The 15,111-nt window shown below is 34.8% G+C and overlaps 3 protein-coding genes and 1 long non-coding RNA gene across 4 annotated transcripts; 1 reads left to right on the forward strand and 3 right to left on the reverse strand.

Annotated features, from left to right (window-relative positions):
- Positions 1-254: 254 nt before the first annotated feature.
- Positions 255-2,217, reverse strand: LOC122605115 (adenylate kinase 1, chloroplastic-like). The gene is made up of 4 exons (XM_043777996.1): positions 1,733-2,217; positions 1,360-1,500; positions 987-1,259; positions 255-648 (listed from the first exon to the last, which is right to left on the reverse strand). The coding sequence occupies exons 1-4, from the start codon at positions 2,033-2,035 to the stop codon at positions 505-507; spliced, it is 861 nt and encodes a 286-aa protein (XP_043633931.1). The 5' UTR covers positions 2,036-2,217; the 3' UTR covers positions 255-504.
- Positions 2,218-3,607: 1,390 nt separating this feature from the next.
- On the forward strand, positions 3,608-7,873 carry LOC122603637 (thioredoxin-like protein AAED1, chloroplastic). The gene is made up of 9 exons (XM_043776401.1): positions 3,608-3,914; positions 3,989-4,124; positions 4,202-4,247; positions 4,611-4,670; positions 6,358-6,394; positions 6,631-6,710; positions 6,794-6,885; positions 7,354-7,414; positions 7,513-7,873. Exons 1-9 carry the CDS (start codon positions 3,740-3,742, stop codon positions 7,570-7,572), a joined length of 747 nt encoding a protein of 248 aa, XP_043632336.1. The 5' UTR covers positions 3,608-3,739; the 3' UTR covers positions 7,573-7,873.
- A 230-nt stretch (positions 7,874-8,103) lies between these two features.
- Positions 8,104-11,623, reverse strand: LOC122603284. The gene is made up of 5 exons (XR_006324440.1): positions 11,294-11,623; positions 10,677-10,756; positions 9,014-9,523; positions 8,608-8,667; positions 8,104-8,528 (listed from the first exon to the last, which is right to left on the reverse strand). It is a non-coding gene; the product is annotated as an uncharacterized LOC122603284 (long non-coding RNA).
- Positions 11,624-12,102: 479 nt separating this feature from the next.
- LOC122603283 (CLP protease regulatory subunit CLPX2, mitochondrial-like) lies at positions 12,103-14,183 on the reverse strand. The gene has a single exon (XM_043775952.1). It carries the CDS (start codon positions 14,086-14,088, stop codon positions 12,211-12,213), a length of 1,878 nt encoding a protein of 625 aa, XP_043631887.1. The 5' UTR covers positions 14,089-14,183; the 3' UTR covers positions 12,103-12,210.
- Positions 14,184-15,111: the final 928 nt, after the last annotated feature.

Here is a 15,111-nt window from a genome sequence, read left to right on the forward strand (position 1 = left end):
GCCACGAGTTACTTGTGGTTCAAGAACAGAGACAAGTCTGTTTCCTTGAGTTGGCAAGAGTGGAATAGTTTTACTTTTAATATCTCAATGTAAATATATAGGCGTGATTTGTATTATACCGGCCGATTCACCTAGTTTTTGGGGTGTGTCGGTGATTTATTGTGAATAAAAGTTAATTTTCAAAAAAAAAAAAAAATTGTATATGTATAGAACTGCTCCTTTCTGTAAAAGTCTAAAAGACAATGGAATTGGCATTAATACATGAAGTTATCTTTCTATATTTATAGACTGTTTAATTGATACATTCCACAAATATCTCTGATCTATAATTTCTAGTAATCTCTACAGCATAAATTGAATCTTGTACTCCAACAAGGCAGCAGCTATCATCGAATCTTTGAGACAGCCTGATGGTTCCTTGTCATGTCTTATTTATGAAGAATAGCAAGAATCCGAAACTTTGCAAATAACGATAATGGTTTATAGACAGAAGATAAGGTCAGACTATGCCACTGCTAAATTTTTATGATCGTATTCGTTAAGCCTGAGGGCTTCCAGCAACTTTGGCCATGTTTCTGGGATTCCTCCAGGGAGATCAAACTCCATTAACTTCCCTTGCTTTCTGTAATAATCTTCTACAGGTTGACTCTGCGCATCCAAACACACATAAATATCGTTCTATCATACCCATCGTTTGTATACTTGTATTTGAAATAATCAGATAATATGTTTAATTGCATTGCAAGCCATTTTGAGCCTTTTCTGCTTTATTTAAGTATAATGTTTACGGACATTTTCCTTTCTAGAAGAAAAAAAGACATCGGTACTTTGTTTCAATAAAGAGTATAGAGACATTCAACAACGATGTCATAATCAACCCGACCCATACAATAACATAAGCAGTTTAATCCAACAAACCAACCCACCCATTTTGCCACCTCTAGTGTTTAGATATTCCACTTTGACAAATCCGTAAAAGTTTATACCATTTCCTTATAGACACGAAGTCTCTCTAAGATAACAGGTTTGGTGTCGTCTGCGCGAGTAGTGAGCTTTGATTCGCAGTGCGGAGGTGGAAGAAGTGGAGGCATTTTCATTTCAGGAAGCCCATTCTCAGCATTTACATGAATAGAGGCCACATTGAAACCTTTACCACATTCACTACATATCCTTCTTCCCAAACATTTCTCAATCAATACATCTTCCCTTAACTTAAGATTCACCACCAAATCGATTTCCGTCACCTCATCAAGAATTTCCTGTATGAAAATACATTTGTTTATAACAGATTCTTTAAACAATATATAGCATAGTTGCAAAATGAGTATCATAAGAAATTAAGATATACCGACAACTTACAGCTTGTCTTATGGTTCGTGGAAAACCATCAAGGATGAATCCTGATTCACCTCTTGATTCTCCTTCTTCGAGTCTCTTTGACAGCAAATTGAATATGATTTCATCTGAAACCAACTTCCCTTGATTTACTACTTCATCGACCTGGAGAATGTATAGAAATCTTTGAATCCGGGCAAATTATATAAAACTTGAAAGCTCATGTAACAAAATTTCAATAACTAAATCTTAAAACAAGTATTAATTCACACATTTTGTGGGACTCGAAACCACAACCTTTTGTTTGATGGGCCAATAAACATACATACATGATACACAATATTGGATGGATAATTATTTAATATTGAGAGAAAAAAAGATAAAATAAAGAATTAACCTGAGGGGTAAGAGGTCCAGAAGAAGACAAGTGATGACGAAGGAGATCACCGGTGGCGATGTGAGGGATACCAAGAAGCTTAGAAAGGCGGGAAGCGTAGGTTCCCTTTCCAACGCCGGGACAGCCAAGAAACACCCACTGGAAATTCCTATTATTAGGATCATCGTCTTTTGTCACTGCCAGGTGTGGAGAGTGTATCTTGGAAACAGAGCCGGCGTTGTTGTTTGTAGAAAGTGATCTGATTGTTGTTACAAATGATGATGACGAGAATTGGGGTTTGAAGATGCGGGGTACGACCGCCATTAATTGGACGACAGACAGACAGACAGAAATTGAGGAAGGGAAGGAGGGAGTCAGTCGTCGGCAGGCACACACGCACGCAAGTCTTAAACAAATATTCGTATGGAAAACTTCATTTATTTTTTCCGATTTACACCATATACTTTTGTTCGTATTAATACTAAACACTCGCACGGGCTATAGTTATTTTAAAAGGTTAAGACATAAATATTATAAATTAATTTTATTAAGGATATTCAGGCATTAAATAGACTTATATATGAAAAATGATATCGATAAGACAATTTTTTGAACACACTATAGAAATTACTAAAACATTTTTGTGGTAGATTAATTAAAATATGTGATTTGAATATCACTTCCTATTGGTTATATTAATATAAAAAAATATTTTAGATACCTAAAAGATAAAAGTTGAAAAAGAAGAAGATGAATTGAGTAATGATCTTTATACAATAATAATATAAGAAAAAGAAAGAAAGAATATATTTATAAAAAAGTTGATATATAATGAGAATATCATATTTAACACATGTTTTTAAAGTTAACTGCTTGAATGATTGATATATTGATCACAATATTGAAAAGATAGTCCACGTTATTAAATCATATGGGTATTTATGGTATAGGAACAAGATAATGTATAGTTTTAATGATTCAAGTTGTTTCAATTTTATTAATGTATAGTTTTATAAGTTGGGAAGATTGATATAGATATTTTTTAATGCAATACAAGAAATTATGTGATTTATGTCTTATCGTTTCTTTTTTGTCACCTTTAGTTAATTAAAGGTATGCACTTGTGAATAATGTTAAACTTTTTCTTCCGATATATCTTGTAATTTAGAAGGTTTTTTCGACCTACAATTTTTAAAATATAAAAAGTGAGCAGTGAATTCAAGTAAGAAAGTAAAAGTTCAAAATCTGATTAAAAAAAAACACCTTTCATAGAAAATATTGGTTTGGACGTTAGTTATCAGAATCATTTCTGTTTGCAACTCGAGAGTTCAAATTTAAGAGACGGCTGCCCGTTTGAATGAATTTCCTAGTATTAAAACCTATTACCAACTAACTAACCATTAAATAAAAGCATCTAATTTTGATTAGTGCATCTCACTTTTAGTTCATTTCGAGTTAGAAAACTAATCATTAAACTCATTTTAAAACAAGCATTTCTATTAAATATCTTAGTTTAAACTTACTTTAAGAAAACTTCACATCGAATAATCTGAGAGATGAATGCATTTTATTAAGGAAAAGAAAGAAAGCAAAAGCTACCGAAATAATAAAAGGGCATCTCCAATGAGAAAAAATTTTTAAAAGCTTTTTATTTTGGCAACTAACGAATCTATTAATTAAAAAATAGAAAAAGTTATCCACTCCAATGCAAAAGCTTTTTCTAAAGCTTTTTTGTGTGTGAATTGAAAAAAAGCTTTTCATCAAAAGGTTAGCATCTTCAACCTTTTGATAAAAAAAAATCTTTGTACCCAATGATATCAAGCTTTGCAAAGACTTTTTTTTCCTTAAAAAAAAAACTTTTCATCCAATTTAATTGGATGTGCTCTAGTAGGTCGAAGTATCTAGCTTATAGACGCAAGGCAACGTGTAATAATATTTGCCACCAAAAGCTCAACCAACTTTCTAACGGCTACAATCAACTCTCATTTCCGTTCTTCCGGTGCCAACAAATAATTCAGACAGCCAAAAATGGCGATTTCGATAATATCTCCCATCAATCGGACCTACTTTTCTCCCGCCAGTAATTCCCCCCAAATTTCTACTAGTAGTAGCAGTTATAATCTCAGCCTTTCTTCTTCCTCTACCAACAAAACCGTCCTCACTTCCTCGTCACATGTCCGCCGCAGTGTCTCAAGTTCCGCCGGTATGTTCTATCAATCACAATCATATTCACATATTTACCTAAAGATGATGTTTTAAATTATGATATCTGATTAGGAACTTCTCAAGCTTCTGTTGAAATTAATAATTTGTTGGAGAGAGTGGAAGTGCTTGATGTGGATGGGAATTCGATATTGATTTCTGACTTATGGAAGGATCGGAAAGCTGTTGTTGCATTCGCTCGTCATTTTGGGTATTTTGGAGACAGACACATTCAATGTTGACCTTTCATATGCTTTTCAAGTTAACATTTTGGATATTGAACTGTAGGTGTGTCCTTTGTCGCAAACGGGCTGATATGCTTGCTGCTAAAAAGGTACAGTATATACTTTTCTAGGTGGGTTGGTATTGTAGAACAGCATTTATATTAAACAAATACTCCAGAAAGATCGAGCCCGTGACCCATGACCCTATCACAGCTGTGTATCAAACAGATGTCCATAAACTGTCACATGTTCTCAGTTATCTTCTCATTTTTTTCTATAAGTCTATAACGGTTTAATTTGAAAGAATTAAACCCTGCTATGAATCTGGAATATTGAACAATGTATGAAAAATCAAAAGGCAACATCGTTAGACTGTTTAGGAAGTTAGACAAAATATCAGATTGTGTTAACTCTGCTGTTGTCAGTTTCTACTTTGAGAATTTGAGTATCAATTTTGTTGGGCGTTGTATCAGGATCGAATGGATGCTTCAGGTGTGGCTCTTGTCCTGATTGGACCGGGAAACGTTGATCAGGTATAGATTATCATCTTAATTTTCTATAGATATAATCCAATGTCTATAAGAACAGGAACTTGCATGATAAATAATAGAGTTAATTACTGAAATGGTACCTAATGTTTGCGTCATATTACTGGTTTCATACCTTTCCTTTCGAAATTACGCTGATCATACCCAACGTATGCAAATTTCCACTCGGACCATACTGAAGGCTAACGCCGTCACGTGTCCGTTAAAAACTCCCCCATGTGACTTGCACATAAGGGGTAAAGATGTAATTTCACGTTTCTTAATTATTAAATAGTACATAACACTTGCACGATATTTCTGATTTCATACCTAATGTTTTTTTTAATTACTTAAATGGTACCTAATGTTTAGTTGTTAAGTTTTTTTATTTTTTATTTTTTTTTCTTTTGAAAGGTGAATTCCGTTTTAAGTCAATGTCTTAAAAACTGGTATTTTAGTCATACTGGTGTGGAAATTTTTTTGGTATTAGCGGTATTACTGAAAATACTGGCCGGTACGACTATTTTTTAATTTGTTTTATTATTCTTTTATGAAAATTTTCCAAAACTTGTTACAATTTAACGAAAATAGTCAAAATACACTTATAATCCAGTAAAAAATAATACCAAATAAGTTTTTCATAACAAAATATAAGTTTAAAGTTCACAAATAACCAAAAATAGCATTAAAGTATCATAAAAATAATTTTATAAAAAATTCAAATTTTCTTTTTCGAAAATATTGGAAATACCGCAACGGTAATACTAAAAATATCCAGGAATACCAGAAATATCGGCCGGTATTTACCGGTTTTTAAAACATTGCTTTAAGCTTCGTATCGTAGTAAATATTGACCAGTATTTCTGGTATTACTGGAATATTCCGGTATTACCATTGCGGTATTTCCAGTATTTTCAAAAAAGAAAATTTGAATTTTTCTAAAAATTGTTTTTATGATACTTTATTGCTATTTTTGGTTATTGGTGAGCTTTAAACTTATATTTTGTTATGAAAAATCTATTTTGTATTATTTTTTACTGGATTATTAGTACATTTTGACTATTTTCGTTAAATATAAACAAGTTTTGGAAAATTTTCATTAAAAAAAAATAAAACAAATTAAAAAATAGTCGTACCGGCCAGTATTTTCGGTAATACCGATAAGACCAAAAAATTTTCCACACCATTATGACTAAAATACCAGTTTTTAACACATTGGTTTAAAATGGAATTCACCCTTTAAAAGAAAAAAAAAATTAATAACTAAACATTAGATATCATTTAAGTAATTAAGAAAAACATTAGGTATGAAATCAGCAATATCGTGCAAACGTTAGGTACCATTTAAGTAATTAATAAATGCGATATTACATATTTACCCCTCACGTGCAAGTCACGTGAGAGGGTTTTTAACGGCCACGTGACAGCGTTAACCTCCGGTATGGTCCGAGTGGAAATTTGCATACGTTGGGTATGATCAGCGTAATTTCGAAAGGAAGGGTATGAAACCAGTAATATGGCGCAAACGTTAGGTACCATTTCAGTAATTAACTCTAATGACACGATTTAATGACAATTCCAATGAGATACATGTTACTAACAGACATTCATGTCTTATTTTCGTTACATTGTTTTGTTGATTGTCATTTGCTTTATTTATAGGGATTGCTTCTGCTTGTTTTACTATTTGCAGGCTAGGGCATTCTCTGAGCAAACAAAGTTCAAAGGAGGTATGTTTTCGTCTTATGAATAATGAGCCTGTTGTAGAGAAAAACCCTCATAAGTTGGACAAGGTAACAAGATTAACCAGTTAGTGTTTTAATCATCCAACTCTGTGCATTATATAAGGGTTTTAACTTTTAACATAATTAAAAAAGGAGGTTTTTGTGATCAGAATTTCAAGGAATTTAGTACCTTCAGCAAAACCTAAAGCAGGATAACATCTCTCTATTGCTGTGTGTCACAGAAGTATATGCAGATCCTAGTTATGCATCATACAAGGCACTGAACTTCGTTTCAGGAGTTACAACTACATTCACACCTGGGGTATGTTTTGCTTATGTTGACCACTCATCAAGTTTTTCCAGTTTAAAATTTTCATCTTTGTGAATTGTGTGAGATATATGCAGGCAGCTTTGAAGATTATAGAAGCGTATATGAAAGGGTATCGACAGGATTGGGAGCTTTCTTTTGAAAAAGATACCCGTACTAAAGGTGGCTGGTATGTATCTTATTATCACTAATCATTCACAAAAGAGGCCTGCATACTGGGTTTTCAGAGCTAACAGACTTTTCTAAAACTCAAAAAACCGTTACAAGTGATTTTAACATCTACCAAAAAAAATATATAATAATCTATTTTGGCACTTTTTTCCTTACTTTTTCAGTTTGTCCATCTGAATTGCAGCAATGGAACCTATATGTATATTAATAAAAGCTTTATAGTTTTTGACCTAAAAGTTTAGAAAAATTCACCAGAAAACCAGAGTGTTGCTAGTCATGATGTGATGGGAGTAGAGTCAGTAGACCCTGAGCTTAACAAGCATCAGCGGTTTTGGACAAAAAGTGTCAAGTATGATGATGTCTTTTTGCATAGTTTAAGTTTACAACAAAGTATCATTAGATACTACCTACCTTAAACTTTAGTGAGAAAAAACGAACGTTGCAATGAATCTGTACATTATAACAGGCAACAAGGGGGAATTATGGTTGCAGGCCCAGGGATAAGCAACATCTCATACATTCACAAGGTGAGTCTCCCCATGCTCTGCAGTTTTTGGTCTCTAGTTCTTGAAGCTATTTTCATGTTTCTTGACATAATATTTTTGTGTTTCTATGACTGAAACAGGACAAAGAAGCAGGAGATGATCCCGAAGTAGAAGAGGTACTAACTGCGTGTTGCTCATGAGGCTACTTACATATTCTCTGATACTAGAGGATATGAAGTGATTTTGGGAAGCCCCATGGCACAAAGATTATTACTGTGCGCATAGGAAATGGCATTCAGTTTCATCCTATATGAGCATCCACTTTTTCAAACAATTGAGTTGCATAAAGGGAACTGCTACAGTTTTATGATGGGTCATGTGTAAAAACTAGAAATTTAGATAAATCATGAAGATATACATGCAAAGAAAGTATAATTGGTAGGGATTTTTTTTGTGCCAGAAACAACTTACTCTTAGAATATTGATGTTTTTTTTTTGTTTTCTCTTATCTCGGGGGAAATACAATCGGGAGGGGCTAATACTCGATATCCAAGTAGGCTTATAAAAAAAAATCGTGATATGAGCAAATTGATTTTCAAGGGAAAACTACAGTACTGTTGGATGATAACAAAATAGAAGTGATTTATATTTATTATTCATCAGATGATAACAACGCAGAAAATCATACATGATGATCTAGAAAGAATCAGTCATTCAATTACACATGTAAGTTGATAAAAATATAGAAGTGATTTTTATTTATATTCATTAGAGTGAATGATAGAGTAGTGCTACAAGCCTACAACTTATTGCAATATCATCAATGTTGAAAGAAAATGCGAAAACCTATCTACAAAATGTCAATTGTTGGTACAAAAGTATTAAATACTTGCCTTCTATTTACTGACTTCCTCTGTTACCATTGGTACACGGACTTTCTTGTCACCTTCACCCTCTGCAAAACCACTGGCCTTCTAGTGGGTGATGCTGGTGGTGATCTCATTCTTTTTAGGTCCTAATGAGAAAACCTTGAGGCCTAGGGTATCATGTAGAAGTTTAATTATAGTCTCTTTTACAGCAAATTGACTTTTATCTGCAGCTGCACCAACTTCTTGGACACCCAAGATTATAAACATGTCATCACTTATCAACTCTCCTGAAACAAAAAATGTTTTGGTATTAAAAATCATAGTCTAATGTCTATATGTGTATGAAGTAGAGAATTTAACTGTTACCTAGACGGTAGTTCTCTTTATCATCCGTTAAACTGCAAGGACGACAATTTGTGCTTCAACCTGTTAACAAGTTGTGTTGAATATTAATTATCTGCACTTCAGTTTATACAAAAACCAAGAACTTAATTCATAATTAGCATATTCCAGTATATCTATAATTAGTAATTACCTTACCTTAGTGTGGCCTCAAAGATCAACAGCTATTAAGTTGTAATGAGTTCTTTTTAATAACAGATTGCAAAAGTATAATACTATGTCAATGGAGTACAAATAACTTTTAAATAAAATTACTCTTTGGACAATTATCAAGGTTCCCCTGTTAGCTACAAAAGTTACTCGTCAGGGATAAACAATACTCCAAATTGACTCTTTCCTAATAGAATGGATCATAAATGGTACATCTAACCTCACTATGGCTCTTACATGTAGAGCATTCTTTACATCCCCGGAGCCTCCATAAACACCAATCAAAGTTGACCAGTTATATGATTAGGGCTAAGGCCAACTGTCTCCATTTCATCCATTAACGATTGTGCAAAAGAATTAATCAATGCCACAAGCCTTCGTGAGTACCAACTACATTATATGTCGAAATCGTAGGTTTGAAAGGCACTTTCATAGGAGCTAGCGAGCTTTCTTGTATCAAATTTTGTCTATTGCCTTTCCAGGACTGAATTAGACGGAAAGTCTTAACACAGCATAAAGGAGAATATTGCAACACTGTGCATTTGGCATGTAACCAGCCAAAAACATCTCTTCAAATAATACATATGCTTGATCCACCAGACCTGCTTTCACCATGCATTTATTAATGATGTCATGATGACCATGTAAAAGTATTTGCAGTAACACCAGCTTCAAGCATTCTCTCTTTCATTCCCAATGCCATCTGCCACATTCTTGCGTCGGAGAATACCTGAGATAGTGAGATTTATGGATAATATAGAAACAACACATATCACAATGCTTCTACAAGAGTGGTTTAGGGCTTGGGCCAAATCAAGTCTAGAAGCTAGGCAGCACGTCTTTAGAAGGATATTATATGATGCTATATCCAGAGCAACACCTCATTCAGTAGAGGTGAGATGAATTAATAAAAAAGTATTTTAACAATGTAGATGCAGGCATTGTTTTTAAAAGTCATGCCTTTAATTGGAAGAAACAAAGAATATTTTTAAATAAGTAATGCCACGGATAAGACAAGATAGATTTAAACAATTAGAATTGCGCAAGTGAGCAGGGAAGAGAATATTAATTGCATATGCTCGTAGATATTCATTGTGTAGGTCAAGTCAAAGGCATTTACATTCTTAAGTCCGTTGAATACATACAGATTAGGGATGTTTTACTGAGCACTTAACTCCTACACCAAAACAAACAAACAAATATGATCAAGCAAGAACATTTTAGAAACATAAGCAACAGAAACACTACAGAAATCAAAGATAATATTTCCAATGTAAAGCCCTACTAAATTAGGAAATTGTACCTCCTATAATAGTACTCGTTAATAGAAGCTTATCAATCAAGTGTACTCAAACCACATGCTTGGTAGTAAGCAGAAACTTTTACATCCCTCAACTCAACCATAGCTAAGTGGAACAGCATTCATTAAAATCATATATAGTCAACAAATAATCCTCGATCTTTATCTATAATTTAAATTCTCAGAATTTCAAGGAAACTATCACTGTACCTTATAAATAAACCTAGATTGCATATGGTCACGACAAACACCACATACATCAATGATCGTGGGGTAAGCATACATATTCACACAGCCAAAATTATGTTTGGAAACTTCTAAAACTATCAGTGAAGATGCCATATCTCCTCTATCCAATTTCAAGAATCGTATTCAAGTACGTGAAGCAGGGAGAAGAACAGAAAAAACATATTCAATAAAGTTTGAAATAAACTGTAATTATCAAAAGTAGGAAGGTTCATAAAGTATCTACCATCTAGCTCAATGAATTACGTGGTAGGTGCCTCTGATTTAGCCAGCAAGGCAGACTAACTTTAATGATACACCAGCTTTTCCTCAGTTAATGTAAAGAAAGAAAACCAACCTAATGGCGGCATCTGGATTACTTTTGGTGATACAGCTTGGTTCCACAATCCACTCTATCTTCAATATATAAACAAAACCCTGAACCACATTGACAGGTAGAAGAGAAATGAGTTACATATCACAAACCTACTAATGTTGTTAACCAATTATTCGTACAATAAGTTTGGTAGTCGAATGTCACCACTATCTACAATAAGATTACACCTCTTTAATAAAAACAACCAATAGGAATGCTTACTTTAAGTCTACAACAGTTCAACTCTGAGTAACTTAATCACATAGTCGCTATCAAGATTCTACAATAATTACACCTAATGAAATCTTAAAAAGAAATAACCTGATAACCTGATATATTTGTGTTTTGTTCTTAATAGAAAATATAACTGGAACCAATATTAAAGGGTCAAGTGATCTAAAATGGATCCAACTTGTTCTACATATTATTGCAGGTATTCAACTTCCAAGCGGTCTATCATGTGTGTCGAACTTCCTATCCATTGTTACCATATATATCGACTACTACCTCATAATGTGACAAGCTGAATACATGTTGAAGCATTTTATTGACACACTTAAACTTCAAACATTCATACAAGACAAAAGGTAAACATATACCAGAAAGCATTTCCGTGAAATCAACAACCTCATCCACACCACTACCACCACCACATCTCAAAACTTTGTTACATTCCTGGCCAATTGCCTCAACTAAATTTGGCTCCGCCACCAACACATCCACCACTTTACAAACCCCTAACTTGCAAACAAAGGATCTTCCTTTCAGCTTCCTCCTAGGCTTGCCAGCCCTCTTCTCAACTCCCTAAACTTCACCACCAACACCAGCTTCCTTCTTCCTTCCAATTCTCGGTCCTACAAGCTTATGAGGCAAAGCTTCAGTCAGTCTCGTTCTTTACAACAGCTTCAAACGGTCAAAAAAAGTATCATACACTGACCTTTACTCCGAGTTATTTGGTCTAGCACTCCTCTTCTTCTCGGTCTGATGTTTTTTTTTTCTTTTCAAAAAACACCAATTTTCACCCTCTGTTAATAGAATCCTTCTGTTTTCAGTCAATTCTTTTTTCGGTCTTCTGTTGCCAATACTTCCTTCTCCTGCCTCGGTCTCTAATTCTCTGCCTCGGTCTGCTTCTCCACTCTTGCTTCTTGCTCCTCAAACTGTGATAAATACATGACAGTCCCTTCAAATAAAAACCGGTTATGCGTTTGCCTTGCAACCAAGGGCCACACCCTTTCTTGCCACCGACTCTCAAAACGGAAGCCTTTCTTAACTTGCTCTGATACCAAATGTAGAATTCAGGGCCCTACTTTCGGGTTTCAATCACCACACAATAAACATATACGTGAAGTAGCAGAGAGCAAAATGAAGAAATAAACTTTCACTATTAACAATGAGAATAGGTACCGTATTTTATCAAAAAGGGGTAAAACATTTTTTAGAGCGTTGATTATTTAAATCATTGATTTCAACAAGTACAGAGCGGAATACAAATACATAGATCAGGCAGATGATGTGTTTACAAACTCATAGCTCTTGATGTAATCTCCGATTCTCCATCCGAGGCATGCTTGTTGAGTTCACTTGCTTCTTCCACTGGATTTGTTGAATTTAGATTATTGAGGTATCTTTCTAGTGCATCATTTCCATAAAGAATCTTTGCACCAGTTCCCGGCTTGTCTACTGATCCTATGGCCTCTTCATCAACCACCACTGCATCAACTGAATCAGCTCCTTTTTGTGGAGGGTTTGGAACCTCAAACATCGAATCCACAAGAACATTTTCTAATATCGCTCTTAGACCCCGTGCACCAGTGTTCTTGGCAATGGCTTTCTTTGCAATCAATCTTAGTGCGGTATCAGTGAAATGTAGCCTCACATTATTCATCGCAAACATCCTTCTGTACTGCTTTCCAAGAGCATTTTTGGGCTCAGTTAGAACCTGAAGGAGTTGGCCCTCATCTAGAGCAGATGAACTCACTAGAACAGGAAATCTGCCAATAAACTCGGGTATCAAGCCATACGCAACAAGATCTGCACTTTCTACAGATTCTAACAGTGAAGATGTAACCACGGAGTTAGTTAATCCACCACCTCTCATATTAGCCCTCACTGGTGCACAAAACCCAATAGACGAATCTTGACGTCTCTCAGAAATGGTTTTCTCCAGATCAACAAAGGCACCGCCACATATAAACAGGATATCCTTTGTATTCACCAGAATAGCATCACCTTGAGGTTGCTTCCGAGATCGATTATCAGGAACGCTCACAACAGTTCCTTCAAGCATTTTAAGCAAGGCTTGTTGAACACCCTCTCCAGATACATCTCTGCCCGTGTTTAGACTTTCAGCCCTTTTAGTTATCTTATCAACTTCATCTATGTACACAATCCCTTGTTGAGCGGCTTCAACGTTGAAGTCAGCAGCCACAAGAAGCTTATACAAAATCGACTCCACATCTTCTCCAACATAACCTGCCTGTGTCAATGTAGTAGCATCAGCAATGACAAAAGGCACATTCACAACTCGAGCTAAGGTCTTTGCAAGTAACGTCTTCCCTGAGCCCGTTGGACCCATTAACAAAACATTGCTCTTGTCTAGTTCTACGTGATCAACATCGTCATTTTCACTTCCAAGACAACCTGAACTGGTATCCGAGTTTCTATGCATAGAGGAATGATAGATTCGCTTGTAGTGGTTGTAAACAGCAACCGAAAGCACCTTTTTAGCATGGTCTTGGCCAATAACAAACTGATCAAGACCTCTACATATCTCTTTAGGAGTGGGCAAACAAATTCCTAAATTCGAACCACCCGACCAACTACTACTCTTCTTAATATCTTGATCATCATCATCATCTACAACAGTATCCCCCACAGAACCGCCATAAGACCGTAACTTTTCCCACATTTTAACCCCCCCTTTGACAGCATTAGCATTATTATAATTAGTACTATTATTATTATCATCAACTTTAACCCGACCAATTTCGATAAAACTACCTTGAAGGATAGGGTCTAACTTAAAAGGCCTAAAATAGTAAGCAGTTCTACAATTAGGACACATATTAAGAGCATGATAAATACCGATATCGGAGGTTATCGATAAGGGGCGGTTTGTAAAAAGTAAGGTCATGAGATGATTACATCTAGGGCAATTAACCTGGGCTTTTATATGATCATATTTGTCTGAACTTCCTTCCCATTTCTGACGAAACCCTAAAAACCCTAACCTTTTTAAAGCCTTTGATGATTGATGAACATGAAACTGTGACGTAAGCAGGTAATTATTTGAAGCTGCTGCTGATGATGATGAAATTGATCTGACAGAAGAAGATAATAATAAAAGTATGTTGTTGCTCTTGTAAGTAAGAATCTTAGATTTCCACCTTAACATTCTCTTCTCTGTTTTACCGTTCCTTTCACTGTGTGTGTGAGAGTGTGTGTGTTTTTTTTTGTTTATATTTCTTTTTGTTTTTTGTTTAGCAGGTACGAACGAATGCAAGCAGGAAAGAAAGCGTGAATAAACACTGATAAAGCAAGGGGATGAATGCTGGACTGTTGGGTTAACCGAAACGGGTCAAGTCGGGTCATGGTATCCAAAAGACGGGTGGGTAATGGAGCTAAGATCGTGGGTGGGTGGGTTCTATTAATCAACTATCGTATTCACATATCTATATATGTATTTAACAAAAGATAATGTTTTGATTTTGATGAGTGATAATGAAATTCTCAAGTCTTGTGTTAAAAACCGACTAAAAGGGAATACGCACAAAGCGGTGGCGGTGGAAGTGGCGGTACGGTGGTGGTGCTGAAGACTAGTGGAAGTGGCGGTACAATGATGGTGGTGAAGACTAGCGGAAGCGGGAGGGCGGGTGGTGGAGGCGATAGTGGTGACGAGTAGCATATGTTATTCATATAAGGGTAATTGACTATTTGATGAAAAAATTTGATAATTTTAAGGGTCAAGGATTTTGTAAATTAAGAATAGTTTTGACACATTTGTCTTATTCGTGTTAAAAGGGAGGCAGAGGATATGCATTATAAAGAAATAAAGATAATTTGTCGGAGAGGTAGAAAGTCTTTGATATGAATAGGAATTCAATATTGATTTATGATTTATGGAAGGATCAGAAAGTTGTTAGTTGTTAATTTTATCCGCTTGTCACTTTAGTTATATTTATTTGATTTATTATGTTGACAAACACAATCAATGTTGAAGTTTACTATGTTTTTTTTATGTTTTGCATATTTAACTATAGGTGTATATTTTGTCACAAACGAGCTGATATTCTTGCTGCTAGAAAGGTATATATGTATCTACACACATGGACCAGTTATTGTAAAACAACATTCATGTTAAAACAAATAACCTTTAAAAAAATGATTGTTGTAGAATTTAAAGTTTAGGAGGGTCTTT

This window comes from Erigeron canadensis, chromosome 6 (genome assembly GCF_010389155.1).
Source record: "Erigeron canadensis isolate Cc75 chromosome 6, C_canadensis_v1, whole genome shotgun sequence".
Taxonomy (NCBI): Eukaryota; Viridiplantae; Streptophyta; class Magnoliopsida; order Asterales; family Asteraceae; genus Erigeron; species Erigeron canadensis.

Excerpts from the sequence above, each read along its gene's own strand:
- LOC122605115 (XM_043777996.1), bottom strand. The coding sequence starts at position 2,035 with ATGGCGGTCGTACCCCGCATCTTCAAACCCCAATTCTCGTCATCATCA. Across the intron at positions 1,260-1,359 it reads CACGAACCATAAGACAAGCT|GAAATTCTTGATGAGGTGAC; the intron begins GTAAGTTGTCGG and ends ATTTTCATACAG. Across the intron at positions 649-986 it reads TTCGTGTCTATAAGGAAATG|AGTCAACCTGTAGAAGATTA; the intron begins GTATAAACTTTT and ends TTGGATGCGCAG.
- LOC122603637 (XM_043776401.1), top strand. The coding sequence starts at position 3,740 with ATGGCGATTTCGATAATATCTCCCATCAATCGGACCTACTTTTCTCCC. Across the intron at positions 4,125-4,201 it reads GCATTCGCTCGTCATTTTGG|GTGTGTCCTTTGTCGCAAAC; the intron begins GTATTTTGGAGA and ends ATTGAACTGTAG. Across the intron at positions 7,415-7,512 it reads ACATCTCATACATTCACAAG|GACAAAGAAGCAGGAGATGA; the intron begins GTGAGTCTCCCC and ends TGACTGAAACAG.
- LOC122603283 (XM_043775952.1), bottom strand. The coding sequence starts at position 14,088 with ATGTTAAGGTGGAAATCTAAGATTCTTACTTACAAGAGCAACAACATA.